Source organism: Enhydra lutris, unplaced genomic scaffold, assembly GCF_002288905.1.
Source record: "Enhydra lutris kenyoni isolate GAN:26980312 unplaced genomic scaffold, ASM228890v2 scaffoldscaffold52, whole genome shotgun sequence".
Taxonomy (NCBI): Eukaryota; Metazoa; Chordata; class Mammalia; order Carnivora; family Mustelidae; genus Enhydra; species Enhydra lutris.
Genome location: NW_019154136.1, coordinates 12,440,684 through 12,463,631, shown reverse-complemented (window position 1 = coordinate 12,463,631; position 22,948 = coordinate 12,440,684). Strand labels below are relative to the sequence as shown.

Here is a 22,948-nt window from a genome sequence, read left to right as displayed (position 1 = left end):
GGGCGACGCCGGGGCGCGGGTGACTCCGGAGCAGTCGCGAAGTCGAGGGGCGCCGGGCTGGAGCCCAGGACAAACCAGAGACAAGAGAAAGTGGGGGCGCAGCGGCGACGCTTCTGAAACCCGGGCGGGCAAGGGCCTGAGGGTGTCCCAGGTCAGGGAGGACAAGCGGGGCGCAGAGGGTTGCAGGGGACTCTGGGGTCGAGGACGCGGCGTCGCGGGGAGCCTGGCTGTAAAGCAGAGGCTGCCCAGGAGCACGGAGTGTGAGGTGCAGGGCATGGGGGTCGTGGGTGTGTGGCTTCGGTTCAGTAGCACACAGCTGACCCGGGGCGGATAAGGGGGGTGTGGGTTGGGGTACAGCTATGGGTGTCTGGAATGCTGAGCTGTCGCCTGCAGGCCTGGAAATCTGCGAGGGTCCCCTGGAGACCACGCCTCCGCTAGGCCCTGCCTCAGGCGGCAGAGTTCACCCACCACGCCCAAGAGAGCCCAGGCGCACGGCGGCCCCCCTGTGCCCAAACCATGCCGGGTGAGTCTGCAAACGCTTTCCGTCCAGCCTCCCTGTTCTCACTGGTCCCTGTGAGATCCCTCTGCTCTGGGGAGGACCTCCCGCCTTTGCCTGCACAATTACCCCCAAGCCCCTCATCTCCTCAGTGCCTCCCCAGCGTATCCCTGGGTTTGCAGAGACTGGCCCTGCCAGGCGCAGATGGAGATGGGCTGAGTCTCACCCGCCGGGAGGGGTCCATTTATAGCCTGGTCAGGGGGCCTCCAGATTCCTGAATTTCCCTTCTGTAAAACGCAGCCCTAGGACTTTACATGGGATTGTCTCTTGGGCATAAAATTTCACTGAGTGCTTTTCTGACCTACTGGTAGACAGATAGGAAGCTCATGTCCCTAAAAGTTTAGGAACACAGTGCCTTTGGGGTTTCCCAAGTTCAGACCACAGGCATACTTTGTTATTCCAGTAAAACTGAGATAACTCCCCCCCCCCCGCCCCCAGCAGGGCAGCAGGCTTGGGATGGCCACAGGGCTGGGGCTTACAGCAAGGGCTGGCCCCCACCAAGGGTCAGATTCAGTCCTAGGCACCTGCCTTTCCAGGGGGCTTGTGGACATCCGCTGTGGACAGTTCAGAGGGATAGAAATTAGATAATGGGATTGTGGCCTTAACCCATAAGAGAGAGGCATGTTCTGTTTTTATCAAGAAGACCTCCACCTTGCACCAGACCAGGCATGACCATCCATGAGCCGCCCCCCACACTTTTTTCTTAAACAACAGGTAACTTTGTCTCAGAGGAGCAATTTGGGAAAATCACGGAGCAGTTTCCATGCTGCGCTCTCCCTGTCTGGCCTCAGAAAGGAAAATGGTTGAGGCGGGCCCCAAGGCATGGTTTCCTGTGGTTCCTGCTGTAGGAATCTAGCCGGAGGAGAAGCAGAACGGTTTCTCTGTTCCCGGGAGCCGTTTGCAGGTCCCCAGAAGGAAAACCACTTTCCCCCACACACCCGCTAGGGTCCGTATAATGGTAGCATTCAATGAGCAACCTTTGGACGCATCTCCATCAGCCCTGGAATGTGCTCGAAGACCTGACGTGGGTATTCGGGGAACAAACACCACCTTGGAGTAAAAGGGCAGGGAACGAGGGGGAAGTCGGCCATGTTATTTCAGGGAGGGGGGAGGGTGGATAGAAAATGCACCGAGTGGAAGACGCACAAGGACCAGAAATGGATAAAAATGAACCTTTCTCCCAGATTCGTTATGAAACTCTCAGCCACCACATTCTTTGGGCGGAACTTCATGTTGAGAGAATACGAATTTTTTAATTTTTTTCTTAAACCATTGCTGGGAGTACAGCCACTCGTGTTCTGTGTTTCTCCCGAGTCCTCACCCTGGCACCCTGTTGGGGGACAGCGGACTCTAATTACAGTGTCCTGGGACAGTCACGGAGGTTCTTTGATGCCACCATGAGACTTGGTCATTGGTAACTTCTTAAAACCAAGACTGTGTGGCCCCTGGAGACCTGTTCATGAATTTCCGCCCTGTTACCTTAAAATCCACTGGTCTGTCTTTGTGCCTCTGATGGTGGCTCTTCTCCATGAGGGATCTCACAACATCAGGCGTGGGGCCCTGGTGGCCAGCCTTCAGACGGGCATGTCTTCCTCGCAGAGCGTGAGTTTGCGTGTTGGGGTCGCTGGAGAGAGGGGGTCTGCTCTCCCGGGGTGCTGTGGTGTCTCGCTGTTGACAGGACCACGAATCCATCCTAAGCAAGAACAGAGTTTACGCCTTTGTAGACCCAGCACTATCTCTGTCCATCCTGCAAATCATGATGTGAGATGGGGCCCACAGGAGATGTGTCTGAAGGATTCTCATTGAATTGGGAAGCTTTGGGACAAAAACCAGTCCTCGGTGTGTCACTTGGGGTCCCCAAAGCCCTCCCAGATGATGTGCTCCCCTCCATGAACCACGGAGCAGCTCTGCTCCCAGGACCTCCCGGCTTCCCCCTGCCTCATGTGTGACTCTTTCTCACGTGGAAGCATCTGATGTGTTCAAACAAAGTAGGTCTGAAACATGAGATGGTTGGAAATGTAATTGTTCTGGTGTCTGGTTTGATAGCTCTCCTGGGAAGGAGGCCCATATTTATCAACTATGGTTGAGTCAAAACAGACCCCGACAATTGGATTGCGGTTTCCTTAGTGATCATTGAGAGGATAAAGGAGGAGGAATAATCTAATTGGGTACTTTTCATGTCTTCCTATTACCTTCCATTCAGAAGGACCTCGATGTTCTCTTTAGAAATATCCAGCCAAGATGTGTTGTGAATTTGTTTTTCTTTGAGGAGGATCCAGTTTAAATTGTTGATATAGGAAATATGTAGCCAAGTTACAATGATGGAAATGGAGCTTGAGAGAGTAACCAAGTGATTGCTGTGCCATTTTCTCCAGTGTGGGTGTGGCATTACCGGGTCTGCTTCCTGAGTTTAATGCCCCGATTTATTAGGGTCCTAGGGCTGCCGTAACAAATCCCACAGAGAGGATGCCTTAAAGAATATATATTTTTTTCCTCCCAGTCCTAGAAGCTGGGAATCTGAGATCCATGTGGGGCTGAGGCTGGGAGTCTGAGATCTAGGCAGGGCTGAGGTGGGTTCCCCCTGAGGTCTTTCTGCTTCGTGTGTAGACACCACATTCTCCCCATGTCCTCATGTGGTCATCCCTTTGTGTGTGTTTCTGTGTTCTCATCCCCTCTTCCTGTAAGGACCCCAATCTTGGCAGATCAGGACTCACGCCAATGACCTCAGTTTACCTCTTTCAAGACCCCATCTCCAAATATACCCATATTCTGAGGTCCTGGGAGTGAGGACTTCCTACGAGTTTGGCCAGGGGAGGGGAAACATATTTTAGCTCATAATATGCACTGATTACAGCAGTTACATTTATGTCCTTACCAAAATGCAGCAAAAACAGTGTATGCATTAACGAATTTTGGTGACTTTGCTCTTTGTGTTATATTCTGTCTGGTACTTTCCCTTGGGCTAATGCAGCTGCACCTTCCTCTTGTCTGGTCAATCATCCCGACATAGGGTGGTCTGTTCTGGACATGGGACTGTCTTGTCACCCTGAGGTCTCTAGAGGACCCCAGTCTTTGTTCCCATGTCTCAGATATGTCCATAGGGGGTGTCTCCTGCCCCTCAAACATCTCATAGATACAGGTAGATAGATATATGGTGGATAAGATGGATAGATGGATTGGGAGATATGATGGATGGATGGATGGATGGATAGATAGACACAGGGATGGATGGATAGATGGGTAGATGGATGGATGGATGGATAAATGGATGGATGATACATAAATAGACACAGGAATGGATGGATAGATGGATAGATGGATGAATGGATGGATGGATGGATGATAGATACATAGACACAGGGATGGATGGATAGATGGATGGATGGATGGATACGTGGATGGATAGATAGACATGATGGATGGATAAATGGATGATAGATTATAGATAGATGAATGGATGGATGGACTGATGGATGGATGAATGGTAAATAGGCAGATGTAAGAATGGATAGATAGATGGATGGATAAACGGATGGATAGATGATAGATGGATGGATGGATGGATGGATGGATGGATGGTTAGACAGGCAGATACATACATACATACATACTTTGGGGGGCTGCAAAGTTGAGTTTGGAACTTTACTGTCTGAGTATAACCCAGAACTCACAGTGGAGAGGCCAGGAGTTCGCAGACCCTTCTTAATTTAGGGAAAGCAGCAGCAGCAGCAGCATCAAGAACGGGCAGACAGGAGCCTGTTGTAACAGGCATATTTTGGAATTTACCCCCATGGAATGTATAAGGTCAAGGAGGTGGCCCCCCACCCTGGGAAGCGGGCCTCAGAAGCTTGCATTTTTCACGTTATATTTAGTGAGAATGCCAGTCCTTTGGGCCCTGCTTGGGGAGCCGCTGGCTCGGGGAGGGGAGGACGCTCTGCTCTTTGAGAAGTGAGGTCTGTGTGTTCTCGCCCCACGGTGCATGCTGCGAATTTTAATTTCTGCACACAGCACGGGAGCCTGCACCGGATTTCTTTAAACTGTTGTCTCTCTCCCAGCAACACACTCCTGGGGGAGCAGGAATTAAACTGGTTGGAAGTCCCCATGAAAGCTACCACCACCTCAAGGATGCGCTTAGACTGGAAATTGCCATCAGTTGGATCCCCTGTTTGCATTTCCTCCCCTCTGAGTGAGACCCTGTGAAACTGGGCATCGTTTTGTGTTGTGTTGTTTTGTTCCGAGTTGGGCTGGCGTCTGGATCTTAGCTCAGATACTTGTGCGGTTGCTTACAGGTTTTGATTTGTTTGTGTCTCAGATTCAAGTGTTTGGGGTGAGTTTTTTTTTACACTTGAATGCAGAGAAAATTAAGGCATCACACGCAGGCGCCTTATGCTGACTGTGTGTTTCTGTGCGTGTTTGTGTGTTTTCAAAGGGAAAGATGGGGGGGAGGCGTGCCTGGGTGGCTCAGAGTCTTGATCTCAGAGTCATGAGTTCAAGCCCTATGTTGGGCAGAGAGATTACTAAAAATGGAAGGAAGAAAGGAAGGGAGGGAGGGAAGAAGGGAAGGAAGAAGGAAGGGAGGGAGGGGGGAGCAGGAAGGACGTCAGTAAAGTGTTCCCATAAACATTGGTAAACTATAGAGCAGTTACTCGGTTCAGCTGGTGAAGCTTCAGAGAGGGGTGACCACCAACACTGGCACCTCCCGATTTCCACCAGGCACGTGACTGTGGTGTTTTTGTCCACACCCGCAGTGTCTGACCAGGCGTTCGTGACTCTGGCCACCAATGACGTCTACTGCCAGGGCGCGCTGGTCCTGGGACAGTCCCTGAGGAACCAGCGTGCGACCAGGAAACTGGTGGTTCTCATCACCCCACAGGTGTCCAGTCTGCTCAGGTAAGTTGGGGAGATGCTCCAGTGCCCAACCGGTTCCTGTGGCTCTCAGAGGTCCCCAGAACCGTCAGTGGATCTGGAATTCCTGCTGACTTAGCGGGCATTTGATGCTGGTCCACTCAGTTCTTCATCATCAAAGGAAGCAAGTATTGTAGAGGAGGTGACAGGTTTAAGGTTGGAAGTCGGAGCACGTCACATGTGGTTCTGCAGACTCTTGCATGTGTAGAATGGGTTTCTGCATCCTTGTGCACCTCTGTCCCCGTGTGCAGTGTTCCCTGGGAAGATGAGTGGACGTTCCTACATGAGGCTGTGCCATGTGCAAAGCTGTTCTGTGGTGGTGAGTGCGTGCCCTGAGTTTCTCACGATGGCTCAAAGCCATGTCTTGGGATTGCCATGCAGGGCTCGAAATGGGAGGTCAAGGATGAGTCCATGGTTAGGCTGACAGGATGGATGGCTATAGGTCCTTGAGTGCATGCTTGCAAATGTGGACACCTGAGTCTGTTGGCGCCCTAGTTCTGTAGAGCAGGTTGTGCATTCCAGCCTGAGTGTGAGTTGTTCCCATCTGTAGACACATGGACGGTGGTGTCCCCACAGTATCCTAAGTGGCACTAGTTCACTGGGGAGACCATTTGTTCCTTCTGGATGCTCCCAGGTGACAGATGTCATCTTGATGGAGCATGTGCATGGAGACTTTTCTTGAAGGTGGCTGCTGTAGGAACAGCGTTTCATGAATTTGGGGCATGGTCTGGATGCCTGCAATATGGAGAACTTGCTGTTGGCCATGGGCAAACTTAAAGAATGATGAAAGTGTTTCATGATAGACGCGTGGGCACGAGGTTCTTCCAGTTTGTCTTGGTTGTGGGCGGCGTGCACAGGGCCGCGGTATTCATGGGTGGGGTGAGCCTTGAAGGTAGGAGAGGAAGGTTAGGGGAGGCCTTCGTGAAGACCTGGGTTGGTAGACGAGAGTCAGGCTCTGCATGAGCAGCATTTGAGGACATGGGGAGGCTCAGAGTTTGCAGAAGCCTGGAAAAGTGTGCATGGGCTCATCTCTGGTATGAGCTCATCTCTGGCATGGCCCACTCTGGTAAGGGGTTGTCCCACTTAGCAGGGGACACCAGGAAAGGGAGCTGGGGCAGTTGCTGGAATTCAGTGCAAGGACATGGGCCAGGGAGGGGTTTCCTGCTCTGTCCCTCCCTATGTCATTAAATGAGCCATGTCAGGTTCGCTTGGCCAGCTCTCAGGGCTGAGATCTGAAAGGCTAGTTCTGATTCGGACTAGGTAGTCTGAAGCAACGAGAACCCATCCTCTCCTTGACGAGGCATCAGCCCACTTTTTGTATCAAGGTGAAGACAGAGAAGGATTTAAATCAATGCTGAGCATACAAAATGTTTCTCCAGGTGAAGGTGGGGACATCACACTCAAGTTCAGGGAGAGAAGTATTCATGAAAAAAGTTAGTGCGTGGAACATAAGGACTTTGGAAAAGATCCGAGGGGCGCTTTTAATAAAATTCGTGGAAGTAGAGACTTGTTGATACAAATGGAACTGCTAGGATGGGCTGAATCAAAAGGGGTCCAGCCATGAGCTGTGGAAATGTTAACAGCAAATAAAAATTGCTAAAAAACTAGACTTTTTAGAGACCCCATTCCAAGCCATCTTCCCTGCAGACTGTGAGAGTCATTGATATGGAAAATGTCAGGGGATTCCCACTATTTGAGCAGAAGTGTGTAGAGTAGGAAGCTTTAAAACAGAGGTGAGTCTGCTCCCAAGCTGAGAGCAAATGAAACCAGCTTGGAAACAAGGACGTTTGTGAAGAAAATTCCCCATGGTGAAGAAACCAGAAAAAAATGGGTATCACCAGAGGGGAGCAAAGCAAATAAAGACCGCAAACGTAGATGTCTGTGTACCGATGACTTTCTAAAATTGTGATGACAAATATTTCTGGATACATCCAATAAGCCATCTGGCCAAGTTTATCTGTTATTGGCAGTTGATCAGAAGTGATTCTCAAGCATGTAGGTGCTTAGGGATTTTGCTACTAAAAGAAAAAAAAATTGTCATCTGCTGGGTGAACATTGTATCAAAACCCACAACTTAATGAGAAAGATCTTTCTGGAAGGACAAGGAGGAGAGTAAGAAAACCTGGTATTGAGGATAAATAATCATCGTAAATATATTTACTAAACTATACACATTTAAGAAGGACCCATGTTATCTGATATATGTATTTTTTATCAAGTTTTTTAAAATATTTTTTAAAATTTATTTGACAGAGATCACAAGTAGGCAGAGAGGCAGGCAGAGAGAGAGGAGGAAGCAGGCTCCCTGCTGAACAGAGAGCTCGGTGCAGGACTTGATCCCAGGACCCTGAGATCATGACCTGAGCCGAAGGCAGAGGCTTAACCCACTGAGCCACCCAGGTGCCCCTTAAGTTTTTATTTAAATTCCAGTTAGTTAACATACAGTATAATATTGGTTTCAAGTACACAATATAGTGATTCAGGACTTTGAAACATCACCTGGTGTTCATCATGACAAGTGACCCCCCCCCCCTTATCCCCATCACCTCCTTAACCCATCCCCCACCCACTTCCTCTATCTGGTATAGTTCTCTATTAAACAATGGACAGAGTTATCAGATCACACGTAGAAGAAAGGAAAAGCAGAAACAGTCATACAGTTTTCTAAGTGTAACAATCCAGACAAGGAACCCTACATAATAAAGAGTAGAATTCACATTTCAGATACACTGCTCAAGATCCTTGGTACGCCAACAATCACCATATAAAGCATATTAAAAAAACGCTATATGATAACAAGCAAACACAAAGAACGGAAGAGGGAGAGTATTTTTATATAGTTTTCCTAGTATTTAACTCACAAATGAGGCAGACACGTGAGTAAATTGATCTAACGAATAATGCATGAGGTATCTCTTAAATGTTATGCATTATGTAAATGGTAATCTTTGTTCTCACCAGCCATGGACCACTTAGAAAAATTGATTTTATACTCTCAGTACGAGGAGGCATTTAATGTGTCACTTGGAGCAGGAATTGAAGGTTATAGTCTTTGACTCTACTGTAATAAAACTCGACATTAATGTCAAGCTGAATTTAAAACCAGCATTACCCTTGGACATTTTAAATCAGAAATTGCTAAACACTTCATAAGTGAACAAATCAAACCTTGAATTCTATGGTGCTTAAAAAAACATTTGCAATATGAATGCTACCTATAGAAACCAAAGGGGAAAACTAGAGGCATTCCAGAGAGAAACTTTAAAATCAGTGAAGAAATAAATTATTGAGGTCAAAAAAATCTTACACTAAAACAAACAAAAAATACAGAAGGCAAACAATACAAAAATTAAAATCAGTGAAGAAATTATCCAGTTGGAAAAAAAAATTTTGAACAAACAAAAAATACATAAGTCAAGAGAGAAGAGATTCATAAAAACTGAAAACGGGGAACAGGAAACAAGTCCAAGTGTTGGAGTATCTAAGAGTAAGTTAAGATGACAGAAAACACAAGTATCCAAAATTAAGGCGAAAAAGTAGTCATTTGCAAGCAACTTTGATTTTAAAAGCAAATAGGACACAGAGCACTTTGCTGGTGAGATTGATGAAGTACTCATTCTTATAGGGAAACTCAGATGACCCCGCATTGATACTAGAAGGCATAGAAAAGACTGTTCACCAGTACCCCAGGGTAGAAAGCAGAGAATGTTATCAAAGGCTTATCTAGTAGAAGGTTCTGAGCCCGGGCAGTTATAAAGAGGGCAGTTATAAAGAACGTTCTGTTACGTTGGGTACAATGAATGGATTTCCATGTGATAGGAGCTATCTCAGAGCCAAGGGAGGGGAAAAAAAAAAAGAATGTGTTCATTTATTTTAAGAAGCCATCCTAATCTTGATACCCAAACTTGATTTACAGGTTTGGTTGTGTTTTACATGTAGATGAGAAAAGCCTTGACATACACAAGCGTAGGAAGACCATGCGAGGTATATCATAGAAAAATAAATGGTGCTCTAAGGAAGACAGTTCATGACCTCTGTATAATTCAGCATATCCATGTGTACCAAGATGAATTCAGGTAGATTATGAGTGTAAAGGTAAAATTTTTTAAGGATAGAAAAATCTTAGAAGTTAGTAAATCAGAGTGTCTCAGCCTGGGCAGTACTGACATGTGGGGTTGGATGGCTCTCTGAGTTGGGACATCCTGGGCACTGGAGGGTGTGGAGCAGTGTCCCTGGTCTCCACCCACCATATGCTGGTAGGATCACCATCCACAACCAGTGTCTCCAGACCTTGCCATACATGGGTCATTCATCTCACTGACAGATTCATTCATCTGAAGGTGGGGAAAACTGTCTTAAATGAAAGCAGAGGAGGCCACCAGGACCTCCATAGGTCAGAAATACTATGTGTAAAAGTAAAAGATCAAACAAATCAACTAAGGGACACATTTACAAAATCTATCATGGGGAGGAGGCTTGTTAGTCTATATAATAGCCAAAGAAGTCTTAAAACCAAGCGTCACAAATGGACGATGGATCTCACAATGGTGGAGGGTATGAGCCATCAGTATGTCTATGGGGGATATTTATGACCAGCTAGGTTGGTCTTTGTAAATGTTGGTGTTTGGAGGGCAGATCTCTGTCTTTGACATCAAATGACATCTTTAGACTAGAGGCAAACTGGCTAAAACCCATTCTCTCAAAAGTGTTTCAACTTAATCAATCTGTACAGTATTTCCTCTTGCCAAAGATGAGCTCTTCAGCCCCTAGAGAGAAACGCATCCCTTGTGTCCAGACGCCTGACCTTCAGAGTCAGACCAGTGGCTCGAGCAGATGCAGAGCGGGGGATGCTGTCCTGAGGGACCAAGATGGGAAACATGGGGTCTTTCTTGGTTGCCTACTGGCCCATCAGTCCCCCTGGTGATTGGAGGAAGTCATACTTGTTTCATAGAACGGTCCTGATAAAGCCAAAAGGACCCCAAAAGAACACATGACTGTGTCCTCCATTCCTGTCTCCTCAGGGTCCATAAAAGCTCTCCACACCAACTTTCTTCAGTCTTCTGGTCCACTCAAGATGAACTGTAAAATATTCAGAAACATCCAGGAATCTTGGGAAGGTTCAGTATTACAGAACAAGTTAGCATTTATAGGACCCATTACATACTTTGTAATCACTGGGAGAGCTGAGGAACAGTGCCCTATGGTCCAGTGACAAATAGTGACAGGTGACCGAAAGTGACCAAGGGTGTGGGTAGGAGGACCACCACTCTGTTTTTCCAGGCTGTGTGGCCCAAGGGCAGAGTTGGGTAATATTTCTGCAAAGAGCTTCAAGTTGTAGTCTTGAGATTTCATTCCCAGGCGAGGCACTTATTTTGAGAAAACAGGCAGAGCTGAACAAAGGGACTTGGGGACATACATCACAGTCTATTTGTAGCAACATGGAGTGATATTTCTTTTGCCTTCCACCCTCCCCACCCCCACTCCCGGATCTTTATACAACCCTAAGGATGCCATAAATTCCATAAATAACTGGGTTGAAAGCAAGGGAACCTTGGCGATGAGATAGTGCTTTCTCAGAGATGGAGGTACTTTTAATAGCCTTTGATGAAAAAGCACCAAAAAATATAAGAGACGAGCTGGTACAGGATATAACAGATAGATCCCGGAAGCACCAACATCTGCTTCCTAATGGAAGTTTCAAAAGGAGTGAAAGAGAGAGAACAAATTGTAGGAATTAACTCCTCTCCTATTTCAGTTCTGAGAATGCTGCCCCTTGAGTGTCGAGCAGAATGACCGGACACACATGTCGATACCCAGGGGTGGTGTTAACAGAGCACCAAGAATAGAGAAAGGCGCTAAAAGCATTTCAGCATCAGTCAGGTTGAGAGAGCAGATGTCTCAGATTTTCTGGAGCAAAGTAATTTCATGTGTGTGTCTACAAAAGTATGGTTGATGTAGCATAGTACATTAGTTTCCAGTGTACGGCACGGTGATTTGACATTCTGTGCATTACAGAATGCTCACCACAATAAGTAGGGTCACTGTACAGAATTTTGACAGTATTATTTCTACATCCACTGGGCTGTACTCTTCACCTCTGTGACTTACTCGCTTTGAAACGGGAAGTTTGTACCTCTTAATCCCTCTCACCTATTTCACCCCTCCTCCCACCATCCTCCGGGGGGGGGGGGCAAAATAATTTTGCAATGAGTTTTCTGTATCTAGCCAAATCTGTGCAATTCAAAAGCAAATTAAAGATGTTCCACATAGATAAAAGCTTGAAGATTTTACGCCTGGATGATGTTTGGGAACAGAATTACTTGAGGATATCCTCAAGCACAGTGAATTGTAAATCCAAGGAAGAAAAACTTACAATAAAGATGTAAGACTAAGCCAATAATAGGAGTAAAACTATTAGTTAATTGTAACTGTGTTGAGCCATAGTTATGAAAATAATCTGGGATTTGCACTCCACGCAGAGGTGAATGAGGGGTACAGAGGGACAGACGTGAACATAGGCTGATGTTACTGTCTCATCTGGGGTGAAGATAGAGATGCTGATTTTCTTTACATTCAGTAGAGAATATAAGTTTTAAATATATGTGTCAAAATATGAGGGTGGTAACCATCAGAAGACTAGAAAGGATATGTACAACTTCCCAAGCTTTAATGGAAAATGCATGGAATGTGGGAAAAAAAAATGTAATCCTTTCAGTGGACGGTGGGAAAGGATTAGAAAGAAGAAGAGACTCTGATACACATAAAAATAAAAGGGGGGGTAATAAAACTGTAGGACTCCGCTCGAATATATCAATGATCATACTAAAGGTGAACGGGTTTAAAACCCCATTTAAAGGAGAGAGAAGTAGACATAAAATCCAGCCGTATCCTAGACATGCACAGGAGGCAACTTCAATCACAACACAAAATGTTGAAAATAAAGGATGCCTTTGATAGTATATGATTCTGTTCACAACCAGCACTTAGTTATTATACGTGCCCTTGTGACTTTCCATCTATGACCTTTTCTGCTTCTTTCCTCATGTGTCACGACCTTGACATTTTCAAGGAGTACTAGTCATTTGTTTTATAGAATTTGGGGGGCTTGCATTTGTCCACTATTTTTTCAGTAGTAGACTGAAGTTATGGGATGTTTTTGTGTTCCGTTACTTGATCATAGCATTAAAGTATTATCTGTGGGGTTATGATTTTTGTCTTTGTAATGGGTGGACACCTTGGAGGAGATACTTTCAACATATGAAAACATGCTGTTTCTTTCAAAACCTTTAGCCATTCATTTTAGCATCCATCGGTGAACCTTGTCAGCCGTCATTTTTATGGTGGTGTTAGCCTAATGGTGATTTTCTGTTTCCATTTCTAATTCATTTTGTATTTGGAATTCTTCTTTAAGGAATTGCTGCTCCTTCTTTCCCATTTACTTATTTATTCAATTATGTTATTATTATGGACCCATGAATATCCATTTTATATTATGTTTGTTTTTTGTTTTCTGTTTGTTGTTTGTTTGTTATTTGTTTTGTTATTCAAATTCCTGATTGACTCGCCATATCCTTTTGACATGCCCTCATCTTTTTTTGGCTCTTCTTAATTTTTCGTCATCACAAGACATTCCAACCTATAATGAAGTAGAATTTAAGTCAAAAAAAATAAGAGAGAAAAAGGAAAAAGGAATAGAGGAAAGTTTCATTTTGATAAAAAGTACAGTCTTCCAAAATTTGAGTCTTGAACTTGTATGCAACTAACAATGTAGGTTTTGAAGACATAAGGTAAAAACTGATGGAGATTGTAGTGGCCATCTGTCAGTTTCTACCTGCTCAGCATTCATTCCCATGTCCCATGCCATTTTCAAAGAGAATTACCTTCCTAAGGGATGACTTTAATCAGTCTACCTAAGACAGTTGGGTACAGTTGTCAAGATGTTCAAGTTTGCGTAACGTTTAAGTATGAGTGGAAAGTATGGAAACTCCATGGGAAAAATAAAGTCTGAACGTGAAGATTGCCATGATTTTGATGGGGTTTTGGATCCATGCTTCATGTATGTGAGTAGCAAAGGGATGTCATCTTGAAGGGATAGGATGTCCTGTGTTGAATGTTCCCTTGCTCTGCTAGTAGCTAGTGTGTGTCTTTCCAGGGTTATCCTCTCGAAGGTGTTTGATGAGGTAATTGAGGTGAACCTGATCGACAGTGCAGACTACATCCACCTGGCCTTTCTGAAGAGGCCTGAGCTTGGGGTCACCCTCACCAAGCTTCACTGTTGGACCCTCACCCATTATAGCAAGTGTGTCTTCCTGGATGCAGATACTCTGGTGAGTACAAGGGAATGATGAGGACGAGATGCTCTACTTGATAAGGAACCCCTCAGAGACAATGCCTTTTCCTTTTTAAGGACGCTGTTATTATTTACGTGTGGATTCCCAGCAAATAACATGCAACGGTGTCACCAGCCTTGCCATTCAGTGCATCAAAATCAACTATAACACAATGCTAGCCCTGCTCTGACCCTGCCCAGGACACTAACAGATTTGAAGGCATGCTCCTTCCCTAGGAGGGCTTTATAATCGCATGATCTTCTCTACACAAAATAGAATAATTAGAAAAAATATTTGGCCTTGATTGCATCTTGAGTCACATAGTTTGGATTGGACTGGTACACCGGGCTTCTTAGGCTGAGCCATCCTCCTCTTGTCATTTGGGGTAGCGACGTGCAGTGTAGGAGCCTAGGATGGCTACTTTCCGAAACAGCCATTGGAAAGTTGAAACGTAAAACGAAGTCAGGGCGTTGGCATGCATTCTGGTTTGTTTTGGTTGTGTCAAAGCAGCTCTATAGGAAGATGGACAGGTGCAGAGGAAAGTAAGACCAGTAACACAATTAGAGTCATGTTTCATTTTTTCCAAACAGCACAGTTTGGAAAGTCAGTGGGTGTTGGAGGGGTCTGTAATCAGTAGGCACGTTCTAGAAGGCAACCGATGTATTACGTTGACTTGAGAACCTCTTCCTTCATGTGTTTTCCGAGCTTCATGGGTCACATTTGGTAGACTAAAGAGCATACGCAGTCAGGCGGGTTCCGTAGAGAATTTTAAGAACCGTGAGAAAATAATTTACTTTCAGAAGTAGTGTTCCATCAATCACTTGAAATAAACCAGAGAGCCATCTTACACACTCTTCTCTTTCGAATGTAAGCAGAAAAGGAGAGTCAGTCCAAAAACTGGGGCACCTGGGTAGCTCAGTCTGTTAAGCATCTGCTTTTGGTTCAGGTCATGATCTCAGGGTCCTGGGATCAAGTCCCACATTGGGCTCCTTGCTCAGCGGGGAGCCTGCTTCTCCCTCTCCCACTCCTCTCTGTCAAATAGATACATAAAATGGAAAAACAAAGAAAAAGAGAGAAAGAAAGAGAAAAGAGAGAAAGAAGAAGAAAGAAAGAAAGGAAGGGAGAAAGATAGAAAGAAAGGAAGGAAGGAAGGGAGAAAGAAAAGTTGGTACAGGTTTCCAATCACTAGACACTGAGCATCCTCAAGTTTCTGCTGTCACCTGCATCCCGGAGGTAAGAGGAGGGTGCTACAGGTTCCCCCGTGCTCTGCTTTGCCAGGTGCTGGCCAATATTGATGAGCTGTTTGACAGGACAGAGTTTTCTGCAGCCCCCGATCCAGGATGGCCGGACTGCTTCAACAGTGGCGTTTTTGTCTTCCAACCGTCTCTGGAGACGCACGGCCTCTTGCTGCAACATGCCACAGACCACGGCAGCTTTGATGGTGAGTGATGGGAACCTGGAAATGGATGGAAAAGGATGGGGCTGTTTGTGGTCCCATACCCCTGCCCCATTCTCACTTCCCCCGGATACATGAATGGCATAAGTCAGTTAAGGATACAGTGGAAGAATGCGGCCAGACAGGGTGACAGAATAAGTGAAGTTAGTAAGTAAATACACGACAGAGAAAAACCACAGAAGAAAATATCCTCAGTGAGTAGGAAGAACGGTTCCCCAATCCTGATCAAACAGAAAAGGGTAGGCAAACCTCTCTCTGAAGACCAGATAATAGATTTATTTTTTTTCCAGCATCATGGATCCTACGAAATCTGCTACAAATATTTAACCATGCAGGTGTAGAGTGAAAGTAGCCATTGACAATACTTACATGAGCATGGCTGTGTTCCAATAAAACTTTATTTACAAAAGTGGATGCAAGGCTCAGTTGGGCAGACCCTGGTAGAGAACAAAGAGAACAACTCTGGGAAGCAAAGAGAAGCTCATGTTTGACTTGAAGGGACATGAATAGATGGGGACAATGCTAGGATTGTCGGCCCATAAGAGAAAATAGGGGACTGATGAAGAGTCATCTGTGGGTAAGAACCAGGATTTGCCCATAAAGCCCTATGGCCCCTGGATAGAATTCATTGTGAGAGTCGAGAATTTGGGAGACACTACGAGGGTTTATTATCCATGGTTTGGGTTATGGGCGTAAAGTTTTGGAGAGAATATGCATGTTAAAATGAATGGTTTGGGTGATCCGCCCTTTTTGAGACAAATGGTCATATTGTAGTGGACAGAGAGAAGACATAGAATGGGACCCCGCGTGCAGGTGGGTTAAGCCCTTCAAACACATCTTGAATTCTTTGAAGTGCTCTACCATCCATGATGGGCCTCCTTGGGTGTGTGTTCACCATTTAGGGGCGGATCAAGGCTTACTGAATAGCTTCTTCAGTAGCTGGTCAACGGCAGACATCCACAAGCACTTGCCGTTCATCTATAACTTGAGCAGTAACACGGCATACACCTACAGCCCTGCTTTCAAACGGTAAGTTCTCCACTTTCTATAACCGTCCATGCCTGCTGCCTTCAAGCAACCCTGTCTCTAGAATCTTTACCAGCCTTTGGAATTTGGGTTGGAAAAAACTAGATCATCCCTCTGCTTCCCTATTGCTTTAAATTGTAGGTAGTCAAGACCGTAAGTCTTAATGGTAGTGGTTCCCAAAGGGTGGTCTCAGGAACCTCCATGGTTCTTTTGAATGTCTACAGTCAAAATGACTTAAAAAATAAGTCTTCTAAGATGTTACTGTTTTCTTCTCTTTTTTTTTTATTTATAAGCGTACAGCAGGATTTTACAGAAACTCCATGATATGACTAAACAAGGCGCCAAAAAAAAAAAAAATGAAACAATGCACTGAATGGAGACACAGATAGGAGAAAGCAGCTGTCTCCTCTCGAGATGGTCAAAGTCATTCTTCTGACAACTGTATTTTAAAAATACAGTTATTTTTCATGAAAAAGTGTCACAGGAACATCCACATCTCATGGGTCGATTGATTTCTAACGATTAAATCCGTTTTCAGATTTCTCAGTTTTGTTGTCCGTTGTGGTAAATACAGACAGGTAGGACGCATATGAACAAAGCAAAGGTCTTGGTCCTCTGTGTGTTTTAAGAATGTCAAGATGTCCCAGGACCAGAATGTTTGAGATTCGCTGCTGTGAGAATGATGTTGTTGTAAACAAAAGTGAAAAATCTGAGCACAATATAGGAGAAGATAATTGGAGAGCGCACATTTTTAGCGGAGAACATATTGCCTCTAAGGAGGAGAAGTGTGTCCTTGGGGAGTGAAAACATCCTATTCTTATGTATAAAGCAGATTTGTACATACAGAACGTGGATATTTGGTGTGAATGTAGTGTTAAAATTTCGTGGGAAGATGATTATGGGGAAAAAATGTTTAGGAAGGTTGAGAGGTGAAAATTCAGAATCTTCTAAGAGAAGCCAGTTTTCCTGTTTGCAGCTTGTATCATCTACTAAAAAGTGTTTTTTTTTCTTTTTTTTGGTCCCCATTGTTTTAAGGAGATGATGTTTTGGGCTACCTACCATATTGTCCATCTTTATAAGACTCTTGATTTATTCTTCTAGTGTGAGGGAATTCCCCACTGGGTGATGATTATGTTTCTCGGTAGGTAGAAAATGAAATACTCGCAATGTTGATTGCTTAAAAAAATTATCTCTAAGCAAAAAAGTGCAGGTCTACATAGTAGGGTTGAGACAAGCATTCATGGGCTGCTGTCTTTGACATGCTTTGTGGTTTGGGGGCAATTTCTGTGCGTGTAGGATCACTTCCAAGTGGAATGTAGGATGTTTTGTGTTTCTTCCTTAGATTTGGTTCAAGCGTGAAGGTGGTCCACTTTTTGGGGCCCACAAAGCCGTGGAACTACAAGTATAACCCCAAGACGGAGTCGGTGTTGGAGGAGGGCTCCGGGTTGGCCAACCAGCACCAGACATCCTTCCTTAACCTCTGGTGGAAAATCTACCAGCACAGCATCCTGCCTCTTTATGGAAGCTTCCAGGTTGAGGAAGAACGCGCATCTCCAGGACACTCTGTAAGCGGGTGACACCCTCTAAAAGCCGTGGTTGAGAAAGGGCATACCCTCTGCATGATCGAATCGATACCCGGTGTACTTTCTTGAAGTGCTCCCTCCTGTTTCTACGTGCTGTATTTCATAAAGGATGAGAGATACCCTGGTTTGTTGTTTTTCTGGCTCAAAATCATGAATGTTTAATGAGCCAAAATGTGGCTGTGATTGAGAGGGTTGGTGCATAAGTAGATTATTTTAGTTAGCCGCCTTCATCAGGGAAAGAGCCACTTGTAGCTAAGTGCCTGTGGATGATTGATTACTATGTTGTTCGGGGAGACACTTGCCAATGTTCATCATCAATTCAAGTAGCTGTTGGAGGGCATTGGTGAAGAGGATTTTGGAAACTCTCAATTGATACCAATTTGATTTTTTAAGAAATGAAATGGTAACCCTTCCTGCTCGACGTAGTCGTGTTTGGGTAGCTAGTTTACTGTGGATACACCTGTCATGCAAAAGACCTCTTGAAATTTGTTTCCAGGAAACTTTATTACCTGGTCATTGCTATGATCAGGATGTGTATTAGTACCACACAGTTAACCACCAGTCATCACATTGATGGGAAAAGAAGAGAATCCATACTTTAGTCTTGGCCGCGGTTTTTTGTTGGGTGGAACTAGGTGCTGCTTCTCTTTGGAAGGACTCTGTTTCTTCCCTCATTTCATGCAAGGGAATAGGAGTTTGTGTTGTGTTGCCTCTTATTTTCTGCTGGGTGGTTTGCTAGACATCAGGTTGTATGGAAAGGAAATTAAGATGTGGAGTCAGGCAGTTCTGGGAAATATGGCCAGTTGAGAACAGTTCTAGGAGCTGTGTGTCGTGTGGTTGTTCTCGCCAGGACAGTGGCATCTTCCTGAAGGAGCACCTGTCACCTGTTTTATCACAGCCTACCTTGTGAGTTGTCACATGGCTGGGAACCCCATGGGCTTGGGGGATCTCTGTGTCCACCCAGGGGTATGCGAGCGCTTGCTTTTGCTTCCAGAGAATTAGGCTCTGTGCATGGCCAGCTCAGAACATGGATAGGTTGTTTATATTCTCTCGGGGCCCAGCTTCCTAAGTCTGGGTGCATTCCTTGGGCAAGCTTCTGTTTACTGAGTGCAGATGATAGGGTAGGAGACCGCTGGCCACAAAGAGGATGGGACAGGTCTTAGGGTCCCCAGGGCAGCCAAAGAGTACAAAGATGTAAGGAGAACTTACCAAGTGCATCCTTCGTTGTGCAGGCTGGCATCAGGGAGCTGTGTACAAAACCATCAGCAGGGTCCAGCCAGCCTTGGCCTGCTGAGGGTCCTTCAGAGCAGACTGTGGTCACGGATGACACCCCACCCTCACCCAAGGGATGCCATTCAGAAGACGTAAGTAAACCCACCCTCCACGCAGGTGTGCCTGGAGAATCAGAGAATCAGATGCTGGCTCCCCAAGGAGACAGAGCTGAGAGCCTGCTCCTGGGGCTCCCAGGGAGGGAGAGGACATGGCCCCATCTGCAGTCTCCTCTAGCTTTGAGGGGCTCCTGTGTTCATGTAGATCATTGCACCATGACTCGGGGGGTACACTGAATAATGCTCCCCCACCGTCATGTGCACGTCCTAATCCTGGGAACTTAAACATGCTACTTATCAGGAAAGAGGGTCTTGGCAGGTGTGGTCAGGTTGAGGACCTCCAGAGAATGATTCTGGGTTTTCCAGGTGGGTCATCACAAGGGTCCTCATACAGGGGAGGCAGAGGGAGATTCGCTGATAGAACGTGTTACAGAAGAAGCAGAGGCCAGAGAGAAATGAGAAGACACTAGTTCTGCTGGCATTAGGGGAACTCAGCCCCCAGGGCTGCAGGGGCCTTGAGGAATGGGAAAAAGCCAGGAGATGGACAGTCTGCAGGAGCCACCAGAAGGATCTCACCTTGGCCCACACGTTGACGTCAGCCCTGTGACACCCATGTTAGACTTCTGAGCTCCAGAACTGCAAGGGGGTCAGTCTGCACTGTTTTATGCCTTCCAAAGAGGCAACAAATGTGGACATTTGTTACAGCAGCCACAGGAAGCTAATACGCGCCCTGACAACAGGTGTCGGGTCTCATCCCGATATTGTGGGATCCCCAAGTTATCAGGTTCGAAAGGCATTGCTTGAACCCAGCTGCCAGGCCACATGGTTCTACATCTGGAGAGCTTTTACCAAACGACCAATGCAAATATGACTTGGAGATTAATGTTGACCCGTGTGCTCATTTCTTCTGAGACTGGGTTTGCTGAATTCCTGTCCTCGGAGAAGAAAAGCAACACCGCATCTTATTTGCAGAAGGGGTAACACCAAATGAAGCTGTTGTTTCTCCATCCCCCATTTCTGATTGAATACATTGGAATAATGTCCAGATTTAAAGATTTCTGAATTTGAATCCTCACGTTGAAAGGCATTTTTATTTCCTTTATTTCTCACCAAGATTATTATGAGTTTGTAGCTGGGGATGGATCTAGGGCATGGGGTCAAGGGACGCCATATTTTTCCATGCGCTTCACGTAGGTTTGGGAAAACTGTGTCTCATTGATTTGGAATAGTCAGTATTTAAATTTTAGCAAATGTATCTGTGGATGGCACTCTATTCTTTATTATAAAATGGAACAAATCGCATTGTCAAGTTGTTGATAGCCTTTGAGTTTGGATTTCACATCAACCCAGACAAATTGAGAAGACCCTCAGCTTTGTACAGGAAAGAGAGAGAGAGGAGAAAAGAAGCGTTTTCTGGTTTCTCATTCCTCCTGAAGGTACAGGAAGCCCCCTCACAGTCCAGATGTGGCCCCGGGAAGCGTCACATGTGAGTTCAAGACAAGGCATCTGCTTGTTGTAGGAATGTGAAGAATCGGTCTGTTATGCTCTTATAGTATGTGTACAACTCCCTGTTCTGTCACCAGGAGCCACACCTGTAACGGGATCAGTAAGAAAATTTAGCATTCCCACGAAATGTTTAGCGGACACGTGGACTCAATTAACTATTGCTCAGAAAACCCTTTTGCACCTTGATGGTTGATTTTATCCATCAGCTTGACTGGGTAAGGGACGCCTAGATGGATGGTACCATGTCATTTCTGGGGGTTTCCTTGAGGGTGTTTCTGGAAGACATGAGCTACTGAATGGGTATGTGGAATAAAGAAGACCCCCCTCCCGCAACCTCTCAAGGTGGGTGGGCCTCATCCCAACCCATGGAGAGCTTGAATCGAACAAAAAGCAGAGGAAGGGCAGACTCGCTGTGTGGCAGCTGGGATTTGCATGTTCTCCTGCCCTCAAGCATTAGTGCTCCTGATTTTTGGGTCTTTGGACCCAACGGAGTATCACCACTGGCTTTCCTCAGCTTCCATCTTACAGAAGGCAGATTGGGACCCTGCCAGCCTCCATCACTGTACGAGCCAGTCTCTCAGAATACCTCCCTGTAATTCTGTAAGTTTTATTGGTTCTGTTTCTCCAGAGACCACTGACTCATTCATCAACCCTCTTTCTAATTCCCAATGATCCTGTTTTAATCGTATTCTATCATTTGGTAGTGTGTGTTAACTGTTTTCTAGCTGGGGCCCAAGCTTTGTCTGAATAAGAATCACTTGAAAGGATGATCTCAACGTGATTGATAAAACCTGTTCTTGATCACATGGACACCACCCCATTCCCAAGGACCGCCACCCTGTTTCAGAAGCAAGTGTGGGTTCTGGATCCTTTGGCTGCTTGTGGGGGACCCCATGGGTTGTCACCAGTCCTGAAAATCAAGGAAGCCCAGTGTAGACAGAGATTTTGCAGAAACTCTAGGAGACTTGAATCCCGTGGCCCATGCTGTACCCATCTCAGAAGAACCAGAAACATATTCACAGTGCGAAGAGAGCTTCAGTTCCACTAAAACCGTCTTCTCCACATTTGGTTCTTTAATTTTGATTTCCTTGATTGCTGTGGCTTTTCTTGGTCTTTGCTTCATACCTTAGTTGTGGCTTCATAATTGTTGTTGAACCTTTGACGTACACAACAGACGTCCTTGTGCCTGTGTGTTTACAAGCAGCATTTCAACCCAAGCCGACTGAGCTAGGCCAGGCGAGATTTTCCTGCAAAAGGGACCAGGGCTTCTGGGCAAAGCTGATGGAAAGAATCTCCATCTCAGGACGGGGTTCCCTCGATGCCTGCTGAGCTGGACCATGGCAATCCAAGCACACAAGTCCACCACAGCAGCCCAGACATGGGGTCAGCTGGCTCCATCCGTGGCAGAAGATTGTGGTGCCACTTGGACAAGTTTGCTCTGGTCCCGAGCCCAACCCCATCCTTAAGGGGTAATAGTGGGGAAAGGAGGATGGTGGGAAAAGATCCTAAGAACTGGAGAAAAGTGGGTTCAGAACAATCCTCATACAAGACAAGGAATGTCATTGAAAATGAAAACCCTTCTGTGTCTCTACAGGAAGTGGGGTCTGTAGATGGGACCTGGGGCTGCCATCCTGCTCTGCTCAGTGCAGTCTGAGCCCAAGGCCAGCGGTGGGTACAGGGGAGATGATGCCCTGGGTGGGTTGAGTGTGCTCAGTTCAGGATAATCAACTAGTCCTCACAAGTAACGGTGGAACTCCAGTCTCTCGTCTTGGCAGCCCTAGTGGACTGGCCCTGTTCCAACTCAGCTACACACTCCCACACCCCAGGCCTTGCAAACATTTCCAGACAGCAGGCCCCTGCAATGAAGGACCTGTGTCTGCAGATTGCAAAGGAAGCTGCCGGAGGAAGGAGTACAGGATGACCCACCTGGATGCCTAACTTTGATTTGTATTAAAGTGCTCAGAGGAAGAAGGGATCCTCTAAGCATGAAGAGGCAGAAAAGGAAGGCATTCTTGTCTGTTCAAATGTTTACACATTGCTATCTTTGATGATCCAAGGGAAAAAGGCGGTGGGAGGGTGGGGGGGAGGACTCAGGTGTCTGAGACTCTGCCAAGTTCACTTCTCTGTGTCATGGACACTCAGAGGGGAAGGGGCTCCGGGCAGAGTACTCTGAGCACCCCTCATGTGCATCCTATTTCCCAGGGAGGAGGACACGGATCCAGAAAAGAGCTCAGGAATGGGCAGCTGCTGGGGAAAGG

General features: G+C 45.9%; 1 protein-coding gene across 1 annotated transcript in view; it reads left to right on the top strand.

Moving 5' to 3' along the window:
* The first annotated feature begins 392 nt into the window (after positions 1–392).
* LOC111157153 (glycogenin 2) overlaps positions 393–22,948 on the top strand; it is a 35,855-nt gene continuing 13,299 nt past the window's right edge. The window contains exons 1-7 of the mRNA XM_022518414.1: positions 393–523; positions 5,305–5,446; positions 13,614–13,788; positions 15,070–15,232; positions 16,150–16,276; positions 17,616–17,838; positions 19,089–19,220. Of these exons, the coding sequence (XP_022374122.1) occupies positions 517–523; positions 5,305–5,446; positions 13,614–13,788; positions 15,070–15,232; positions 16,150–16,276; positions 17,616–17,838; positions 19,089–19,220 (969 nt within the window). The 5' untranslated portion in view covers positions 393–516. The remainder of the gene's footprint in view (positions 524–5,304; positions 5,447–13,613; positions 13,789–15,069; positions 15,233–16,149; positions 16,277–17,615; positions 17,839–19,088; positions 19,221–22,948) is intronic.